General features: G+C 52.7%; 1 protein-coding gene across 6 annotated transcripts in view; it reads left to right on the forward strand.

Moving 5' to 3' along the window:
- The first annotated feature begins 6 nt into the window (after positions 1-6).
- RAB11FIP5 (RAB11 family interacting protein 5) overlaps positions 7-17,769 on the forward strand; it is a 39,027-nt gene continuing 21,264 nt past the window's right edge. For all 6 annotated transcript variants that reach the window (XR_001886474.1, XM_017876667.1, XM_017876676.1 and 3 more), the window contains exon 1: positions 7-575. Coding sequence is in view for 5 of the 6 variants with exons in the window: in XM_017876667.1 (XP_017732156.1) it covers positions 145-575 (431 nt within the window). In the remaining variant the exon portion in view is untranslated. The remainder of the gene's footprint in view (positions 576-17,769) is intronic.

Consider the following 17,769-nt stretch of genomic DNA (forward strand, 5'->3'; position numbering starts at 1 on the left):
GGCCGGTCGGCCCGGCCCAGCCCAGCCGGCAGCTGCGGCGGCGCTCGGAGTCGGTTCCTGACCGCCTTCTGCCGCGGCCGAGTTTGTCACCAGGTCCCGGGGTCTGCACCGGCTCGGCCAGACCTCGCCCGCCGCTTCCCCGCCATGGCCCTGGTGCGGGGCGCGGAGCCGGCGGCGGGGCCTTCCCGCTGGCTGCCCACGCACGTCCAGGTGACGGTGCTGCGGGCCCGCGGGCTGCGGGGCAAGAGCTCGGGCGCGGGCAGCACCAGCGACGCGTACACTGTGATCCAGGTGGGCCGCGAGAAGTACAGTACGTCGGTGGTGGAGAAGACGCACGGCTGCCCGGAGTGGCGTGAGGAGTGCTCCTTTGAGCTGCCGCCCGGGGCCCTGGATGGCCTGCTGCGGGCGCAGGAGGCCGACGCGGGCCCGGCGCCCTGGGCCGCGAGCTCCGCCGCCGCCTGCGAGCTGGTGCTCACCACCATGCACCGCTCGCTTATCGGCGTCGACAAGTTCCTGGGCCAGGCCACGGTGGCGCTGGACGAGGTCTTCGGCGCAGGCCGCGCCCAGCACACGCAGTGAGTAGGGGGCGCGGGGGCACAGAAACGGCTAAAGGCCTAACTGGGCGGGGCTGGTGGGGGATCAGGACCCCGAACTTCCGCCGGGCGGGTGAGCCCCTTGCCTCGCGCTCAAGGTCGTAAACCGACAGACACGTTGGTTCTTCGCATTTCGGGATCGCCTTCATGCTCCCCAAACGTGCGCTGTGTGGGGCTCCGCCGCTAGTGGTCCCTGGGAGGCCTGGGGGAGGTTCAAGTGGTGGCGAACGTTGGGAGTAGATTGTCACATAAAGTTAGGAGTGAGATTCAGAGGCTTTGGGGCTATGGAAACCTCAAGAAGGGAAATCTTGGGGCTATTCTTAGAACCTCCGGGCCTGCCTCCCTTTCCTCAAAGGGGAGGGGAACTGCGGGCGCCTGTCCGGCAGGGGAGTGGAGAGGCACAGACTTGCCCTGCGGGGGAAGGAAGGCCAGGTGTCTTTCTCCAGGGCGAGGTTGAATGTTGATTACCCCACTAAACGTAGAAGCTGGCTGCAGAGGGCATCTGCTTCTTGCCTGGCTCTCAAGATGCCCTCCACTATCTAGAGATGTCACCCCCCCATCCTGTCCCTCTGTGTCCTGTGTCCCTGTCCTGTGTCCCTGGTCCCTGGCAGGAGGATCTCCTAAGCAAAGAAAGGAAACACTTGAGTCAGCCTTCCAGTGGCCTGCCTGCCCTGCCCTGCCTGAGGTAGGAGGCAGCGGCATGGTTAATGCATAGCAGGAGATTATCTCCTGGTCATTTCCACCTCAATGGGCCAGGTTTTTTTAAAATCATTTATTTTGGCAGCATTTAACCTTGCCTGTGTTAAGATCAAGGCTTCAGCCTTGGAGCCCCATTTCCTGTTTTGGGCTTGGGCAGGAGCTGGAAGCCAGTCCGGGGGCTGACAGCCTGCTGTGGATCACTCAAGTGGTTAACTTGGGAGTGATCTGGGTAGGAGGGTAAGGGGATTGGGCCAGGACTGTGCCTTAGGTCAGGAGAGGTGCCGGAAACGTTTGCCCTGGTGGAATGGCATCCATTGAGTGAATAAATCCAGGAAAGCTTGCAGGAGGAAGGGGATGAGCCTGCTGCAAACCCAAATGAAAGCAGGATTTAGGTAAAAAGGATCTGACCTTGAATATTTTCCGAAACATGGGTGTGAAATGACCTTCCTGGCTGTCTCTCTGTGGCCTGGGATGAGGAGGGCATTAGTGCAGGGCAGGTTCCAGGCGTGGCTGTGACTTAACTCCATCTCCCCATCCCCTGGCCTGCTCCGCTCCTTCCTTCATGACTTGCTGTTTGGTGGCTGGGTGTGGAATCATGTGGTATAGCTTGGACCTTGTTTTGTTTTTTTCCTCCTTTCTGTCCTCTCCCTCCTTCCTGGTTCCTGGAGCCCAAGGGGGTGGGTATATGGGGCGAAAAGCTCTCCCCTGGATCTCTTAGCCCATTCTTTTTCAGAGGAAGTGCCTGTCCCCCAAATCATCCCACCCCTTCCCCCAGTCCTTCACCCTCCACCAATCAGCTACTCTGACCAGACTGGTAGATGACACATCTGTTTCGGGGGGTGCTGGGGGAACAAGAGGAGGCAGACCAAAAAAAGGCTCCAGGCCTGCAGGGAGCAGCTTCTTTGATTGTTTTTTCCAGTTCCTGCCCATGCTTTCCTCTTGGCCTCTGGATCTTCCTTAGCTGAGCTGGCCAAGCCTGTAGGTCCAGGTGGACCCATTTTCAGCCAAGAACAGCCTGTCTTGGAGAATTTGACTTACCACCCCTTGATCTGAATGGGAGCCTTAATTTACTTTATAGAAATGATCTTTTCCACCAGGATCTTTCCACATGCACCTGGCTGTTTTCTCTGATGCTATGACCTGGTTTATTTCTAGAACTGGGAGGGAACAGGAGTGGGGATGGTCACTTAGGGTGGGCAGAGGAAAGTATGTGAAGTTGGCCTGGTGCTCTAGTTTACTGGACCTAACGTCATGCCCACTGACAGAGGAGGAGGGCTGTCACCCCTGCTGTGGTCCCCACCTCTGGCTCTAGTGGTCATTCCTGGTGGTATTTCCTGGAGCACCCTGGTGTGGGCTACGGAGACTGAGTCTGAATGCTGCCTGGTAGGGAGAGGGCAAAGCAGAGAAGACCAGGGTGTACCCTCCTCAGCTTTGGATAATGGTGGAAAAGAAAAGTATCTATTCCTTGACTCCAGGAATTGGCTGTGGTGGTGTCAGGCAGGGCAGATGGTGGCCCTTTGCCAAGAGAGGACCTGACTGGGGAAGGGTACCTTCATGGTTGAGAAGGGGCTGCAGAGTGGCACTGGACAGATCCCAGTCCCAAAACTGCCACCTGTGGCAAGTCATATAAACTCTTGGTGCCTCAGTTTTCACATCTGTAAAATGGAGATAATTTATACCTTCATAGGGTTGATGTGAGGGATGAAATGAAAATGCAACTTAAGCACCTAGTACAGTCCCTGTACATGGTGGGTGATCAGTGCAGAGCAGTGATGGTGAAGGGAGGTTTTGGTAACAATGTCTGGAAGAGCTTCTTATGGGGTGGGGGAGACAGTCTAGAACTTAGAGCCTAGGAAAAGCCTCAGAATCATGGGTGATGGAGTACACAGAAGAGTACAAGAGTTCCCAGCAAAATGAGCTGGCCCTTTGCAGCTTTCTGCATTCTATTTGCTGCTAGAGGCTCAAGAACTAGGGCTGGGCTTGAAAGGCCTCTGCAGTCCTGAAGCCAGGCTCAGATAAGCCCTGCAGCTCTGCAGCTCTCCTCCCTGGCAGCCCTGTCTGGAGCTGCCCCTGCCCTGTTGGGAAGGGAGGACGTTGCCCAGGGCGTCAAAACCTGGAGACTGGGGTTTCATTCTCAGTTCTGTGACTTACCAGCAGGCAGGTTACTTAGCCCACTTCCTCACTTCTAAAAAAGTCGTGATGATGATCATAGAGTTGTACAGATTAGATAAGACACCATCTGTAAAAGCCTTAATGTAGTTCTGGATACATAGAAGCTCTCAAAATATTAGCGTGGTGGTGACTCTGGGGCCCTGTTTTGTGTGATGGTGGTGGCTGGGGTGGTAGGTGCTTCAGCAGCCTCCGAAGGTCTTGTGTCAGTGGGGCAGTCTTTGAAATGAGGAATTTCACCAGAGGCTTCCAAATAATTGAAGAGGATATTCTCAAAACAAAATGTAACGGTAGTACACAAGGAAACTAATGATCTCCCCTCCCTCAGTAGAACTGTCCATGGATCATCATGTTCCTGTGAGTCTGGAAGTCGTGGATGCTTCTCTGCGATTTATTTTCTGGTTTTTACCTTTTTTTTTTTTTTTTTTTTTTTTAAGACAGTGTCTCACTCTGTTGCCCAAGTTGGAGTGCAGTGGCGGAATCTTGGCTCACTTGCAATCTCTGCCTCCCAGGTTCAAGTGATTCTCCTGCCTCAGTCCCCTGAGTAGCTGGGATTACAGGTGTGTGCCACCACACCAGGCTAATTTTTGTATTTTTAGTAGAGACTGGGTTTCGCCATGTTGGCCTGGCTGGTCTCAAACTCCGGACCGCAGGTGACCCACCTGCCGTGGCCTCCCAAAGTGCTGGGATTACAGGCATAAGCCACCACGCCTGGCGCAACGTCCTTCTTAGCACTCCCCAGTGAGTATCCTGTGTTTGCCTCCCTGACTCCCAAGACAGGGATGGGATGTGGTGGTTAGTTAGTTCTCCTTGTTCCTTGTGGGGTCAGATGGGTCATTTGGACCTTTCTGGCCTTTATGCAATTGGTGTGAATCACACCCTCAGGGAGTGGACCTGAATATATCAGAAGAGGGAAGGAAGGAAGCAGCAGCAAAGGTTTTGGAGTAAGAAGACAGGGCATCTGCCACAGGGCCATTTTGCTCGGGGAGACCTGGTCTTTGCCAGGAGGATCACTGAAGGCCAAGAGTTCAAGAGCAACCTAGGCAACATAGCAAGCCTCCATTTCTACAAAAATACAAAAAATTAGCTGGGCATGGTGGTGCGCACTAGCAGTCCCAGCTACTCAGGAGACTGAGGTGGGAGGATCACTTGAGCCCGGGAGTTCAAGGCTGCAAAATGCAATTAGCATTCTTTGCCCTGGAATGCTGGTCTTTGTGTGTTTCAGGAGAGGAGGAGGAGAGAGCACAACTGTGTTATATGGAGCCCCTGTCCACCTTCTCCCTCATCCTGATAAGGGTGAAATGGTCCCTGGAGTGTGGCAGACAGGATCATCATCCTGGGCCTGTTGGATCAATGGTTAGAGGCTGGCTTCTTGGGAACTTGGGTTGGGATCAGTTTGTCTTTTATCATCACAAAGACTAAAACTGTTGTGACCATGAATCATGGCCTGCAAGAGGCTCCATTCAGGCCCTGCTTAGACTGTGCCACTTGGCAAGGGAGCTCGGAGACCTAAGGCTATGAAGGATGTAGGTCTGAGATGAAAGCCTTCTGCCTGGCTGGTCATGGTGTTCTGAGACCTCCTTAGGTGGGTGGGTTTGGGGGCACTGGGAGGCACCTGAGGGGACATGCATCCTGTTGGCCTAAGGCTGGGATGGTCTTTGAAGGCTTCCGTCTATCCTGTAACCCACAGACAGCCTGGGCAGACAGTTGTGGGCAGATGGTGTGTGACCTCACAGCCTTCTCTCTATTGGCTTCTGGGTGTGACTCTGCTCCTCGGGAAACAGCCATAGTCACTGGAGCCCCTGGCCTTGGCTCCTGCTCCAGCCCCAGAGCTGGCGTGGGAGGCCTGTGGGACTGCTGGGGAGGTCTGCTCTGGCTGCAGTGGAAGGGTGTGGCTGCACTCAGAAGCCAGTCATTGGTATGCAGAAGCTCCACTGCCCTTAGTTATGGGGTAGTTTTTATTTGGGGTTGCTTGAGCAGCAGCGTCTGGGGGTGTGGGGTGGGGTAGGAAGTGTGACTCCTCAGTCAGGCTGGGCAGCTCCTCCTCTCTGGCCCAGCAGCTTCCCCTGCCCTCCCCATCTGCCCCTGGCCCTGAGCCCTGGCTGGAACCAGGGAGTTTCAAGGGGCCTGTGGTCAGCCCCATCTCTGCCCCGCGTGCCTGTCCTTGTAGGCAGCTGACTGCAAGGCACAGCTCAGCAGAGCCACATCCTGGTGACCTTGAGGGCTGTCCTTCTCTGCTGGGAGCTGCCCGCCCCGCTTGTCACTGCTGCCACCTCAGTGCTGTGACGCTCTTGTCTAAACCACTGGCCTGGCTTTGTCCAGATGTTCTCCTGCCCTTCCCACGCTGCGCAGGGACAGATGATGAACATAAGAACAGGAGCTGTTGTCGCTCTGCTCCAGGGGAAGCAGTCCTCTTTTTCTTTCTTTTGCAAAATGGTGTAGTCATGAAGCAGTTTTGTTTTTCCCCACGGCCAAGTAATAAAAATGAGTCCACACGTGAGTCTGCTGGGCACCTGGCAGTCCCATTGGGGAAGAGTCTGATCACTATGCCCTTACTGAGCTGGCCTGAGGTTATTTCTGCCTTGGGAACAATGGTGGCCAGAGAAAGGCTTGGCTGGCCACATGAGGCCTCTGTGTGGAGCTGGGCCCCGGCCTCTCAGGAGCAGTAAGTAGGGCCTCCCAAAATGGGGCTCCCAGGAGCAGCCAGCACCTCCAAGAAGCTGCAGGGTGAGGAGGGGGTATCACAGGCCACCTTGACCTTTGGTTCACCTGGTAGTGGGGAAGGGAGCACAGCCCTTACTCATGGGACTCCATCATGGGAGCTGGAAGAGAGCTCAGACAGGAAACTGAGACTCACAGAGGGACAGCTGCACACTCTCAACTACCCAGCACTTAGTGGAGAGTGTGCCCTGTGTGGTTTCCATTAGATCCGGGCAGCCCACAGAGCTGTAGGATTTGGGATAAAGAAGAGGTGGCATTTGGAGCCCTGTGTGTACCCCAGGGTTTCTGTGGAAGTGCCTGCCGGGTTTTAGTGAGATGGGGCATTGGGCTTCTCTGTTGACCTGGAAGGGCAGTCCAATCCCAAGGCAGTTCTGGAGGCCTGAAAGGCCAAGAGTGGGCCACTGGTAGGGGAGAGATTCCAGAGAAGGGGAGGCCTGGAAATCCCCCTCCATTTGGAGGAAGCCCTATAGGCAAGTGCTATGTTTTGGGAGCCCTGGAGATGTTGGGAGTAGATAGAGCCACTGGTGCCGGCTGTGGTCAAGGCACACCTCTGTGAGGAGGGGACACACACCGGACCTGTCGGCCATCATGGAACCCATCTGCCTCCCCAGCCTTCTCTGAATCCCCACACCTGGAGCATTGGCACCTGTTTTGGTGCATTATTTTCATTGCCTGGTTGGTCTAGTACATCACTGATGAAGGCCTGTCTAGGTGCTGGCACTGTCTTAAGGACTGGACTTCCGTTTGTCCACAGCAAGCCCTTGAGGTGTAGGCACTGTTTAACAGCTGAGGAAACCTTGGCATAGAGAGGTAAAGTGACTTTGCTTTTTCTTTCTTTTTTTGGGGGGTGGGGTCAGGGTCTGGCTCCATCACTCAGGCTGGAGTGCAGTGGTGCCATCATAGCTCACTGCAGCCATGAACTCTCAAGTGATCCTCTTGCCTCAGCTTCCCAAAGTGCTGAGATTATAGGCATGAGTCACTGGACTTGACCACAGCACATGGCACAAAGTCAGGATGTGAACCTAGGCAATCTGGCTTCCGAGTCTGTGCTCTTGGCCACTACACCACACTGCCCACTTCAGTCTTCCCCCATGTCTCCTCCCATGACCCTGCTCTGCACAGGGCCAGGTGCTCAGCTGCTGCCTGCTAAGGCTTCCTCTCTCCTCCTTGACATGGATCTCGGGGGTTAATCTGGTGCTTTGTAAGCATGACCTGCTTCTCCTGGGTGAGTCCTTGGTTTATTGGGATAAGCACATTTGGTCTGCAGCTCTAGCCTTGTGTACGTCTCAGAGGCTGGGGGGTGTTATCTCTTACTTTGGGAGGGAGTCACTGCCACCAGATAACTCTCAGGAGTGGAGTGAGGGCTGGCTGTGGTAGCTCATGCCTGTAATCCCAGCACTTTGGGAGACCGAGTCAGGAGGATCACTGAAGGCCAAGAGTTCAAGAGCAACCTAGGCAACATAGCAAGACTCCATTTCTACAAAAATACAAAAAATTAGCTGGGCATGGTGGTGCGCACTAGCAGTCCCAGCTACTCAGGAGACTGAGGTGGGAGGATCACTTGAGCCTGGGAGTTCAAGGCTGCAATTAGCAATGATTGCCCCACTGCACTCCAGCCTGGGTGACAGAGTAAGATCCTATCTCAAAAACAGAAGAAAAAAAGGGAGTGGAGTGAGGCCTGAGAAGGTCAGCCTCACTTTCCACCAGGGCACTTTTCACCCCTGGGAGATTTGCTCCTTTCAAGCAGGGTTTGGGGGCATCAGCACATACCAGACTCTGTAATCCTTCCCAAGACGTCACATGCTGGTTTTACTGTGACAGAACACTCCGAGCCATCCTGTTCTTCCTCCTGCAGCAATACAGTCATTTGCTATTTTTTCCCTTCTGTTTCACAATGTCCAGGAAGCAATTACTGAACAACCATTGTAACCACTGTGCTTAGGTCAGTGCTGTGGGGGAAACCAGGGAAATAAAGTGGATAGCCCTTTTTCTAGAAGGGCTAAAATATGTTTGAGACAAGCCTAACGCAGCAAGGACAGTTCCTCTACAAAGCAGCATGTAAAAAGTGTGAGAGAATGAGGGGATCAGGAGAAGGAGCTCACCAGTTGGAGTGATCAGGGTGGGCTTCTTGGGAGAGGCAAGGCCTTGAATAGCAGGTGAGATCTGATTAGAGGCAGGGTGAGTTGGAGGCAGGGAAACTGTGAGTGTGGTGGGACTGGGCCAGGAGAGGGAGTGAGGGGAGCCAAGCTTAGTTTCCTGTGTGCTGCTCTCAGCAAAACAGCCTTTCTTTACTTCCTATTTACTACTTTTTTTTTTTTTGAGACAGAGTCTTGCTGTGTTGCCCAGGCTGGAGTGTAGTGGTGTGATCTTGGCTCACTGCAGCCTCCTCCTCCCAGGTTCAAGTGACTCACCTGCCTCAGCCTACCGAGTAGCTGGGACTACAGGTGCATGTTACCATGCCCAACTATTTTGTGTATTTTTAATAGAGATAGGGTTTCACCATGTTGGCCAGGCTGGTCTCGAACTCCTGACCTCAAGTGATCTGCCCACCTCAGCCTCCCAAAGTGTGGGGATTATAGGCATGAGCCACTGCACCCGGCCCCCATTTACTTTTGAGTAGTTCACCTGGCCCAAATTCTAAAGGTACAGAAGGGCACGTAATGAAAAAGATTTCCCTTGCCCCACCTTGAGTCACCTAGCTACTCTCTTCAGAGACATCCAACATTACCAGTTCTTGTGTAACCTTCCAAAGGTATTTTCTGCATTTAGAGGCAAATGTGTTGTGTATTTTCTTCCCTCCCCCATTTTTGTTTTCCCAAATGCAACGTTCTCACCACACAGTTCTGTACTTCCCATGAGCCTGGCAGGGGAGTTATTGTTTGTCTCCTCCCGTTGTGGGGTCTGAACTGAGACCTTGGCAGAGGGGACCATTGCCACTTGGTTTTGTCTTCCTCAACCTGAGTCTCCTGCTCAGGGTGAATATGGGGTTAGGAGCACACTGGCGAAGGGGATGGGTTAAGTGGAATTTCTTCTTTATTTTTCCACCTGCCAGAGATCCCCTGAGAGAGGTCATCTTGTAGGTTCTCTCCTTTCTTCTGGGCAGGGTTGTTGCTTTTTGGTCCTGGGCCACCTCACTTATGTGGGCCTGATGATGGCCTGTAAAAGGCCTTCAATAGACAATAAAGCCACATCTTTCTGTGTGGTTTGGCCTACTTTTAAGGGTGCCTTCCCAGTGTCACCTCATTTTATTCTTCCCTGAGGGCAGACAGGGGGACCACCATTTTTTTTTTTTTTTTTTTGAGACAGGGTCTCGCTCTGTTGCCCAGACCGGAGTGCAGTGGCCAGATCTCAGCTCACTGCAAGCTCCGCCTCCCGGGTTTACGCCATTCTCCTGCCTCAGCCTCCCGAGTAGCTGGGACCCCAGGCCCCCGCCACCTCGCCCGGCTAGTTTTTTGTATTTTTTTTAGTAGAGACGGGGTTTCACCGGGTTAGCCAGGATGCTCTTGATCTCCTGACCTCGTGATCCGCCCGCCTCGGCCTCCCAAAGTGCTGGGATTACAGGTTTGAGCCATCGCGCCCGGCCAGGGGACCACCATTTTTGCGAATATGGAGACTGGGGTCTCAGGAGGTGGAATGACCTGTCCAAGGTCACACGACTCTTTAGTGGCAGCCAGACTTCTGATGTCTAAGCCTGATGCTTTTCTCCCTACACTGTGCTATCAACCCTACATCTTTTCTGTTGCTCTCTGTGGTTTGACTCGTCTCCAGCCATTTTTGCAGCTTTTCCTTGTGCTGGGTGAGCTGACAATGACAGACCTTTGGAGCCTACAGTATTAGGATGAAGATTAGACGAAGTGCTTGTGCCCAGGAGGGAGCGAGGCTGGACCTGGCTGGGATCTGAGGAGGGCTGAGTGAGCTGTCCCCACAGAGGCAGGGGGAACTCATGAATGAGGACCTGGGCTCCCTCCAAAGGTTGCTGGTGCCAGGCATGGTGCCAGGCCAGGTGATAAGAATCATCTTCTGGCCTGATAAGAGGCTGTATCCTGTCCTGCAATTATGCCTGGTTTGCAGTTTTACTGTAGATACCAAATCAAAAGGTGGGGTAGGCGGTGGATGCGGGGAGACAGCAGGGGTTGGCTTGAGGCCCACACAGCTCCTGTGTGCCGGTGTGTGAGGCAGGCTGCTGGGGTGGGCACTTGGAGAGGAGAGCAGGCATCAGGGTGGAGGAGGCTCTGGGAAAAAGCGTTTTCCGACTGTCTCACCAAACTCTGAATATAATAGTTCTAGTTTCACTTTACCTTGTCTTTAACTGCCTGATTTTATCACCCTTATTTTACAGAGGTGAAATGGCTGCTTCAAGCCACTTAGTAAGGCAGAGCCAGAACTAGAACCTAGGTCTCCTGTCTTCCAATCCACTGGGGTTCTCACACAATGCCCTTAAAATCATTGTTTTTCCAACTTGTTTCTGAGACAAAAGCCGAGCGCTCCAATTCCATGTCATTTACCCGTCAGGTGTTAGAAGATGTTCTGCATCTCGGGCCCCTTCTCAGGTGGTTAGGGATAAAAGGTAAGTAACTGTCCCTGCTGTCAACAGTAGTGAGAGATCAAAGTGGAGTGGCTCTGCCATAGTGCTGCTGCAGGGGGCGAAAAAGGGGTGCTCCCAAGGGGCCCTCTGGCTCTCCTGCCTCCCCCATTGTTCCTGTCCCATTTCAGGCTTAAAAAAAATTTTTTTTAACCTCTGCTCTGGACTATTACCTTAGTTGCTGCTGCCTTTTTATAAACCAGAGTGCCAGTTTTTAATTAATGGTGAGAAATAACTGCTAAGGCATTAGGAGTTGCTCAGGTCAGCCTGGCCATGGGAGCTACCCTGGGCTGTGACTGTCCCTTGCTGGTCCCCTGCCTCACCTCTCTGCCGTCCCTCCCTCTTCCTGCAGCCTTGTCAGTCCTGTCCTTGTGTTGTACCCTGTTGTGCATTTCAGGGCCCAGAATACAATTATGGCTCCTTAGTGTGACATTAGGGGCAGTCTTTTCCTGCCTGCACATCTGCAGTCTGCATGTTCTGTCCCTCGCACCTGGAATGTCTCCCTACCCCCTCCTCGCCTCTTTCCCACCCATTGTTAGGGGCCCAATATAAATGCCACGTCCTGCACCCTTCTCCCGAAGTTAAATCCCTCCCCTTGAGCCTTCCTGTGTGCTTCATTTGTGCATTTTTGTGGTGTCTTTGGAAGAGGCCTGTCTTTGGAAGAGGTTGGGGTAGTGGCTACAGCCAGAAGGAGGAAGCTACAGATTTGGTGGGTTGTAGCCATAGCAGGTGAGGCTCAGGTGGGGACCAGCCCAGGGAAACTGGGGACTGTGATGTTGGGGGCAGATCAAAACAAGCTCCAGAGTAGCCTGCTCCCAGCTAGCAGGTACATGTGGCTGTTTTTGTTTCTCTGGAGTCACCTTCATCAGCATGCAAGGGTTTGAGGGTCAGCCTGAGCACTGTGGCGTGACGCTGGGGAATCTTAGGGCCTTCAGCCAGCTTCTTGCCCTTCACCAGGTCCCCGTTCCCTTAGCTGGGTGGGAAATGGGAGCAGCACCCATCCTCTGCTTTGAGCTCTCAGCCTGGGTGCCATGCAGTGGGCAGGGAGGGGAGGACCTAGCCTTCTGCTGAGTTTGCTCCCTCCCCACTCTAAAGCAGGTTTTCTCAGCTCTTTTGGTGCATGGACTCCTCAGAATAAGGTCTTTAAATATACAGCATTGCAAAGTACACCAATGGTGTTGAAGTGTAGTTCTCAATATAAAAGCCAGCACTGCCGGGCGCGGTGGCTCACGCCTGTAATCCCAGCACTTTGGGAGGCCAAGGCGGGCGGATCACGAGGTCAGGAGATCAAGACCATCCTGGCTAACACGGTGAAACCTTGTCTCTACTAAAAATACAAAAAATTAGCTGGGCGTGGTGGCAGGCGCCTGTAGTCCCAGCTACTCGAGAGGCTGAGGCAGGAGAATGGCGTGAATCCGGGAGGCAGAGCTTGCAGTAAGCAGAGATTGCGCTACTACACTCCAGCCTGGGTGACAGAGCGAGACTCCCTCTCAAAAAAAAAAAAAAAAAAGCCAGCACTTTGGGAGGCCGAGGTGGGTGGATCACCTGAGGTCAGGAGTTTGAGACCAGCCTGGCCAACATGGTGAAACCACGTCTCTACTAAAAATACAAAAATTAGCTGGGTGTGGTGGTGGGTGCCTGTCAGCCCAGCTACTTGGGAGGCTGAGACAGGAGAATCGCTTGAGCACAGGAGGCGGAGGTTTCAGTGAGCCGAGGCAGTGCCATTGCATGCCAGCCTGGACAACAAGAGCAAATCTCTGTCTCAAAAGAAAACAAAACAAAACACAACAAAAGCATTTATTAAAGAAACATAAGTGCTTTATTACTGTATTAAATAATGAGATCTACAGGAGATCTAATGACTTTACAATTCAAAGTAGTGATGAGTATAAATATTTGTGACATCTGTAATTGCTGAAATGTGATAGGAAAATAATCCGGTTTCTCTTGGTGACAAGCGTACAGGTACTGCTTCTATACTACTACTGTTGCAAAAATTCATAGTGGGAAGACATGCTAAATTTTGTTAGAGATTGGGGAAATAAAGGTGTGATTTTTCCTCCCATCTAACACATACCCCCTGCTCTAGAGAAATAGGGGGGTGACTTTCCTTTGGATTCCTTGGTTGGGCAGAGACGTAGGGATTCCTGGGCATAGGGGGTGAGTGTGTGTTGTACTTGCAGAGGGAGGCAGCATAGTATAGTGGTCAAGGTCGGGGGCTCTGGAGGCAGGGAGCCTGCGTTCCAGTTCTGGCTCTCCTGCTTACTGTGTTACTGGACCCAGTGCACGTCTCCTTACCTCAGTGCTCACATCTGCTGAATGTGAGAGCCGATGCTCGTGTGCGTTTCCTGCGTGCCGGACCCTGTTCTGAGCGCTCCACGCATAGACCATTGAATCGTCATGCAAGTTGAAGATCCTTATTCCAAATGCTTGGGACAGAAGTGTTTTGTACTTTGGATTTTGGAATATTTGTATTATCTGGCCAGTTGAGCATCGATATAAAAATCCAAAATGCTCCAGTGACCATTTCTTTTGAGCATGATATTGGTGCTCAGAAAGTTTTGGAGCATTTCAGATTTCAGATTTTTGGGGTGGGTTATTCAGCCTGTTGTCTTGTGAGGAGAGGGTAAGCTGCTACCACCATTTTATAGACAGGCTAGGAAATGGAGGCATAGAAATGAGGTCACACAGCCAGCATGTGGTGGGGCTGGGGCTTAACCCAGGCAGCCTGGCGCCGAAGTCCGTGCTCTTAGCCACTCCCAGAGTCTGCCTCCCATATCAACCTCATAGGGTTGTTAAGAGGATTGAGTAAGATGTAATTCCATGTGTTCAGTGCTTAGTATTGTGTCAGCACACAGTAGGTGCTAACTGAGTGATTGTAGTTGGTAATGGGGTAAGATTTGTGGCCCTTGAGGGCCAAGAGATGGGCTGGAGTTGGGTCAACAGTGACTCTTCTGTTCACAAAGCTGGACGCTTCCCACATCTGGTTGGGCATCTTCTCTCCCAGGGAAGTTAGTGAGATTCTTAGTTCAGTTGGGGGCTGAGGAAGTGTCTCACAGTTAAGGAAGGTCTCATTTTGGAAACCTCCCTTTAAGCCTGACATCTCTGGCTCCTTCCCTCCAGAGGCTCCTGTTTAGGGGGTGGGGTGGGGACCCTCTTTGCTCTTTGGGAGCTCCAGCTCTCACGAGTAAGACCCTTGGGTTTGTAGCAATAGAAAACCATAGAGCAGTTGTGAAGGGGGCCCACGTTAGTCACAGAATAATTTGTTGGCTCATTGAGCAAATAAATTTGAGTGTCCACTGTTGAGTGCTGGGGGTACAGAGATGAGCAGAATAATGCACTTGACGAGTGAGGAAAGACAGATGCTAACAAGCCTTGAACACACGCAGCATTTTGTCACCTTGATGTGCACGTGGGGACATGTGTGTGCGCACACATACAGTACCAGCTTGTGGTCAGTATGATGATGAAAGAGGGTGAGGGGGACTGGGTGCAGTGGCTCACGCCTGTAATCTCAGCACTTTGGGAGGCCGAGGCAGGTGGATCACCTGAGGTCGTGAGTTCAAGACCAGCATTACCAACATGGAGAAACCCCGTCTCTACTAAAAATACAAAATTAGCTGGGCAGGGTGGCCCACATGTCTGTAATCCCAGGTACTCAGGAGACTGAGGCCGGAGAATCGCTTGAACCCGGGATGCGGAGGTTGCAGTGAGCTGAGATCGAGCCATTGCACTCCAGCCTGGGCAACAAGAGTGAAACCCCATTTCAAAAAATAAAAATAAAAATAAAAAACATAAAGAGGGTGAAGGGTGGTTGCAGTTGGGGTACTCGGGGAAGACTGAGGAGGCTCGGATGAACAGAGCCCTGACTCGAGTGAGTGAGTGAACCGTGGCCGGAAGGTCTGGCCTGCGTCTTGGGCAGAGGGAGCAGCACGTGCAGTGGCCTTGAGGTGGGAATACACCTGATGGGTTCAGGGACACCAGAAGGATCAGTGTGGCCCGAGTGGAATAAGAGATGCAGCGAGTCGTAGGAGCTGAGCCCCAAAAGGTGCTGAGTGAGGGAGAGCGGGGCGTGATGAGCTCCGACTTCATATCTTTGCTGGGTGGAACATGGACATCAGGTAAACAGGGAGTTCTTTTTTTTTTTTTTTTTTTTTTGAGAAGGAGTCTTGCTCTGTCGCCCAGGCTGGAGTGCAGTGGCGTGCAAGCTCCGCCTCCCAGGTTCATGCCATTCTCCTGCCTCAGCCTCCCGAGTAGCTGGGACTACAGGCGCTCACCACCACGCCCAGCTATTTTTGGTAGAGATAGGGTTTCACCATGTTAGCCAGGATGGTCTCAATTTCCTGACCTCGTGATCTACCTGCCTCGGCCTCCCAAAGTGCTGGGATTATAGGCCTGAGCCACCATGCCCGGCCAACCAGGGAGTTCTAATGTCCATCAGGGAGGTGCTAGTGGATGGGACTATGGGGTGACAGTGGTGAGAGAGTGAGTTCTGGAGATAATTGCACGTAGAGTTCACAGAGTTCAAAGTTTAAATGTAGGCAGTGAGGGAAAAAAAGAAAAAAGGAGACAAATCTGATTTCTAGGTTTGGAGTCTGGAATAAATGATGGGTGGGGGCTCAGAAACGGGCATTGTTATTTGGGTCTGAATTTTAGACTGCTAAGAGTTGGGGGTGAGTTAGATTGTCCAGGCCTGCTGCTGTAGCTACCCACAGCCCCCATACCCCTGTCTGTCTCTGACTGGAGTTCCCTGGCACTTGCAAGGGTATGTGTGACAGCTGCCCAGGTCGGCTCTCCCCTGAGTGCAGGGCCTCCCCAGTTATGCTGGATGGCATTGGTTAGCCCAGCTGCATTTTCTGAGAACTAGGTGGAGAGCTGGTTATGAGGGCCTGGGGACCCCACCAGCAGGAGTAACTAGGGCTGTAATCTTGATGACAGGTGAGCAGACTTGTTCCTCTCCACCCCTTCCATCCACTTTGTCCTCTGCTTCAGTGGTGGGTGTGGGGGAGGCTGAGGGCCAAGTCCCAAGTCCACACGGGGCCTGGTGAACTTTGTCAGGCAGAGAGAGCTTGGGAGAGGTGTTCTAGCTGAGCAGGGGGCCCTGCAAGAGCTTCCTTGTGGTCCCAGCCTCTCAGGAATTCTGGACCCTGATGGCTGCTGGAGGAGGCTGGGCTGCTCTCAGACAAGGTTTTGAGGGGCTGAGGACAGGACAAAACCCTGAGGTCCCCTCAGTAGTATCTCAGGGCACTGTGCTCTGGGATTGTGCCAACCTTTTGGAAGGGGGTCTGGTCTTCAGGGTCTGTGATATGTAGCCAGGCCTCTTACAGCCTCTGTCTTCTCAGGGTACCCAGGGCAGGAGTATATGCTTTCAGCTTTTCTGAAAGTTGCTACACCTTGAAGGTTAAGGTCATAGGCTTGGAGTCTGGCATTTTCATGTTCAAGTTCCAGCTCCATTACTTACTAGCTGTGTGGACCTGGGCACGTTACAAACTGTCTCCACAACTTAGTTTCCTCATCTGTAAAATGGGCCTCCCATCTTCTGGGCTGGTTGTGTGGATAGTAAAAGAGCTGCAGAGCCCGGCACACAGTGAGCCCCCTCAGCAGGGTCAGGTCTGGCCATTCTGTAGCCCCCTCGTGTGCAGCCCTCTGCTCAGGTGTGGCCTCTGGGCCAGCAGCAGCATGGGTAGCTGGGAGCTCTCTCAGGCCCACCTACACTTTGGGTATCAGAATACACCTTTTAACAAGATCCAGTGATTTTGTTGCACTTTGCAATTTGAGAAGCACTGATGTGTGTCTTCTGAAGAGCAGCATCAGTAGCTGTGTGTGCCTCTTCAGTGCAAGGAATTTTCTCTTACTGTGACTTTCCTTATTGTGCCCATTATGTCCTGGCTGCAGAGGCACCTGGGACAAGTCCCAGATAATCATCATCTTCATCAAAACCCTTGTGTCCTGAGCATGTGCTGCGTGGGACTTGGAGAGTTTCAGTGCCCCAGATGGTGCCCCTGACAGAGAGATGGAGTCAAGGTGGGTGCTTTGCAGGTGGAGCAGCTTAGTTCCTGCAGTGAAGGATGTGCCGGTCGGTGATACCTGTGCTGCCGGCAGCCCGGACTTTGAGCACTGGGTGGGACAGAATCACTGTCCTTCCTCCTGTTTTGGTGAGAGTGTTGTTTCTCAAGTGGTTTCTGAACTAGGAGGCCTAATTCATCTTAACACTCTTAATTTCTAGAAAGTGCTTAATGCTGCCTGCTCCTCCCCCATGGGTTCCTTTGGTAACTTACCCCCTCCTGGGGGAGGGATGAGTATTTCTAGGGTCAGTCCTCTCAGAAGCAGCGTGTCCTCGGGACTTGGGAAAGCAAGCCTTACCGGGCAGGGGAGAGACACAGGCTTCTCCTGGGTGCCGACTAAGTGTCCTTAAGGGCAAGACAAGGTGGAAAGCCCAGGTGGCCGCTGACCTTAAAGTGATGTAAAGTGTCAGGGACCATCCTTGTGGTTGCCACATGGGATCTGGGTGAATTCACTCACCTGTGGAGCCCCGCCCCCAAACCTACTGAGAAATATAGATAACCAGGCCGGGACCTTCTAGTTCAGTAAGTCTGGGTAGTGTCTTGGGTGGATTTATATCTATATATAAATCCTGCACCGATGCATAGCAGATTTGGGTGCTATAGCTGTAGAGCTGTGAAAACGAGAGCTGTCTTTTGAGCCATTGTCTAGATGAATGTTGGGGCCTTGGTCACACCCTGATTGATTTTGGCCATGTCTTTGCCCTGGATGAAAGTGAAAGGTCAGGCCTCAGCTTGGGCTTCGGAGTTCCTAAGCCCAGTGGCCCAGCCAGGTAGGCCTAGTGAAGGGCACAGAGAGGGAGAAAAAATCTTGGTCAGGTAGGGAGGAAGGAGCAGCAGCAGAAGCTCCAAAACTGGAGACCGGGGCCTGTCTCTTGCACAGCCAGCCTTGGGAAGTTGAGGTTGGAATTTTTTTTTTTTTTTTTTTTTTTTTTTTTTTTTT

The sequence above is a fragment of the Rhinopithecus bieti genome, unplaced genomic scaffold (assembly GCF_001698545.2).
Source record: "Rhinopithecus bieti isolate Rb0 unplaced genomic scaffold, ASM169854v2 scaffold_1058, whole genome shotgun sequence".
NCBI lineage: Eukaryota > Metazoa > Chordata > Mammalia > Primates > Cercopithecidae > Rhinopithecus > Rhinopithecus bieti.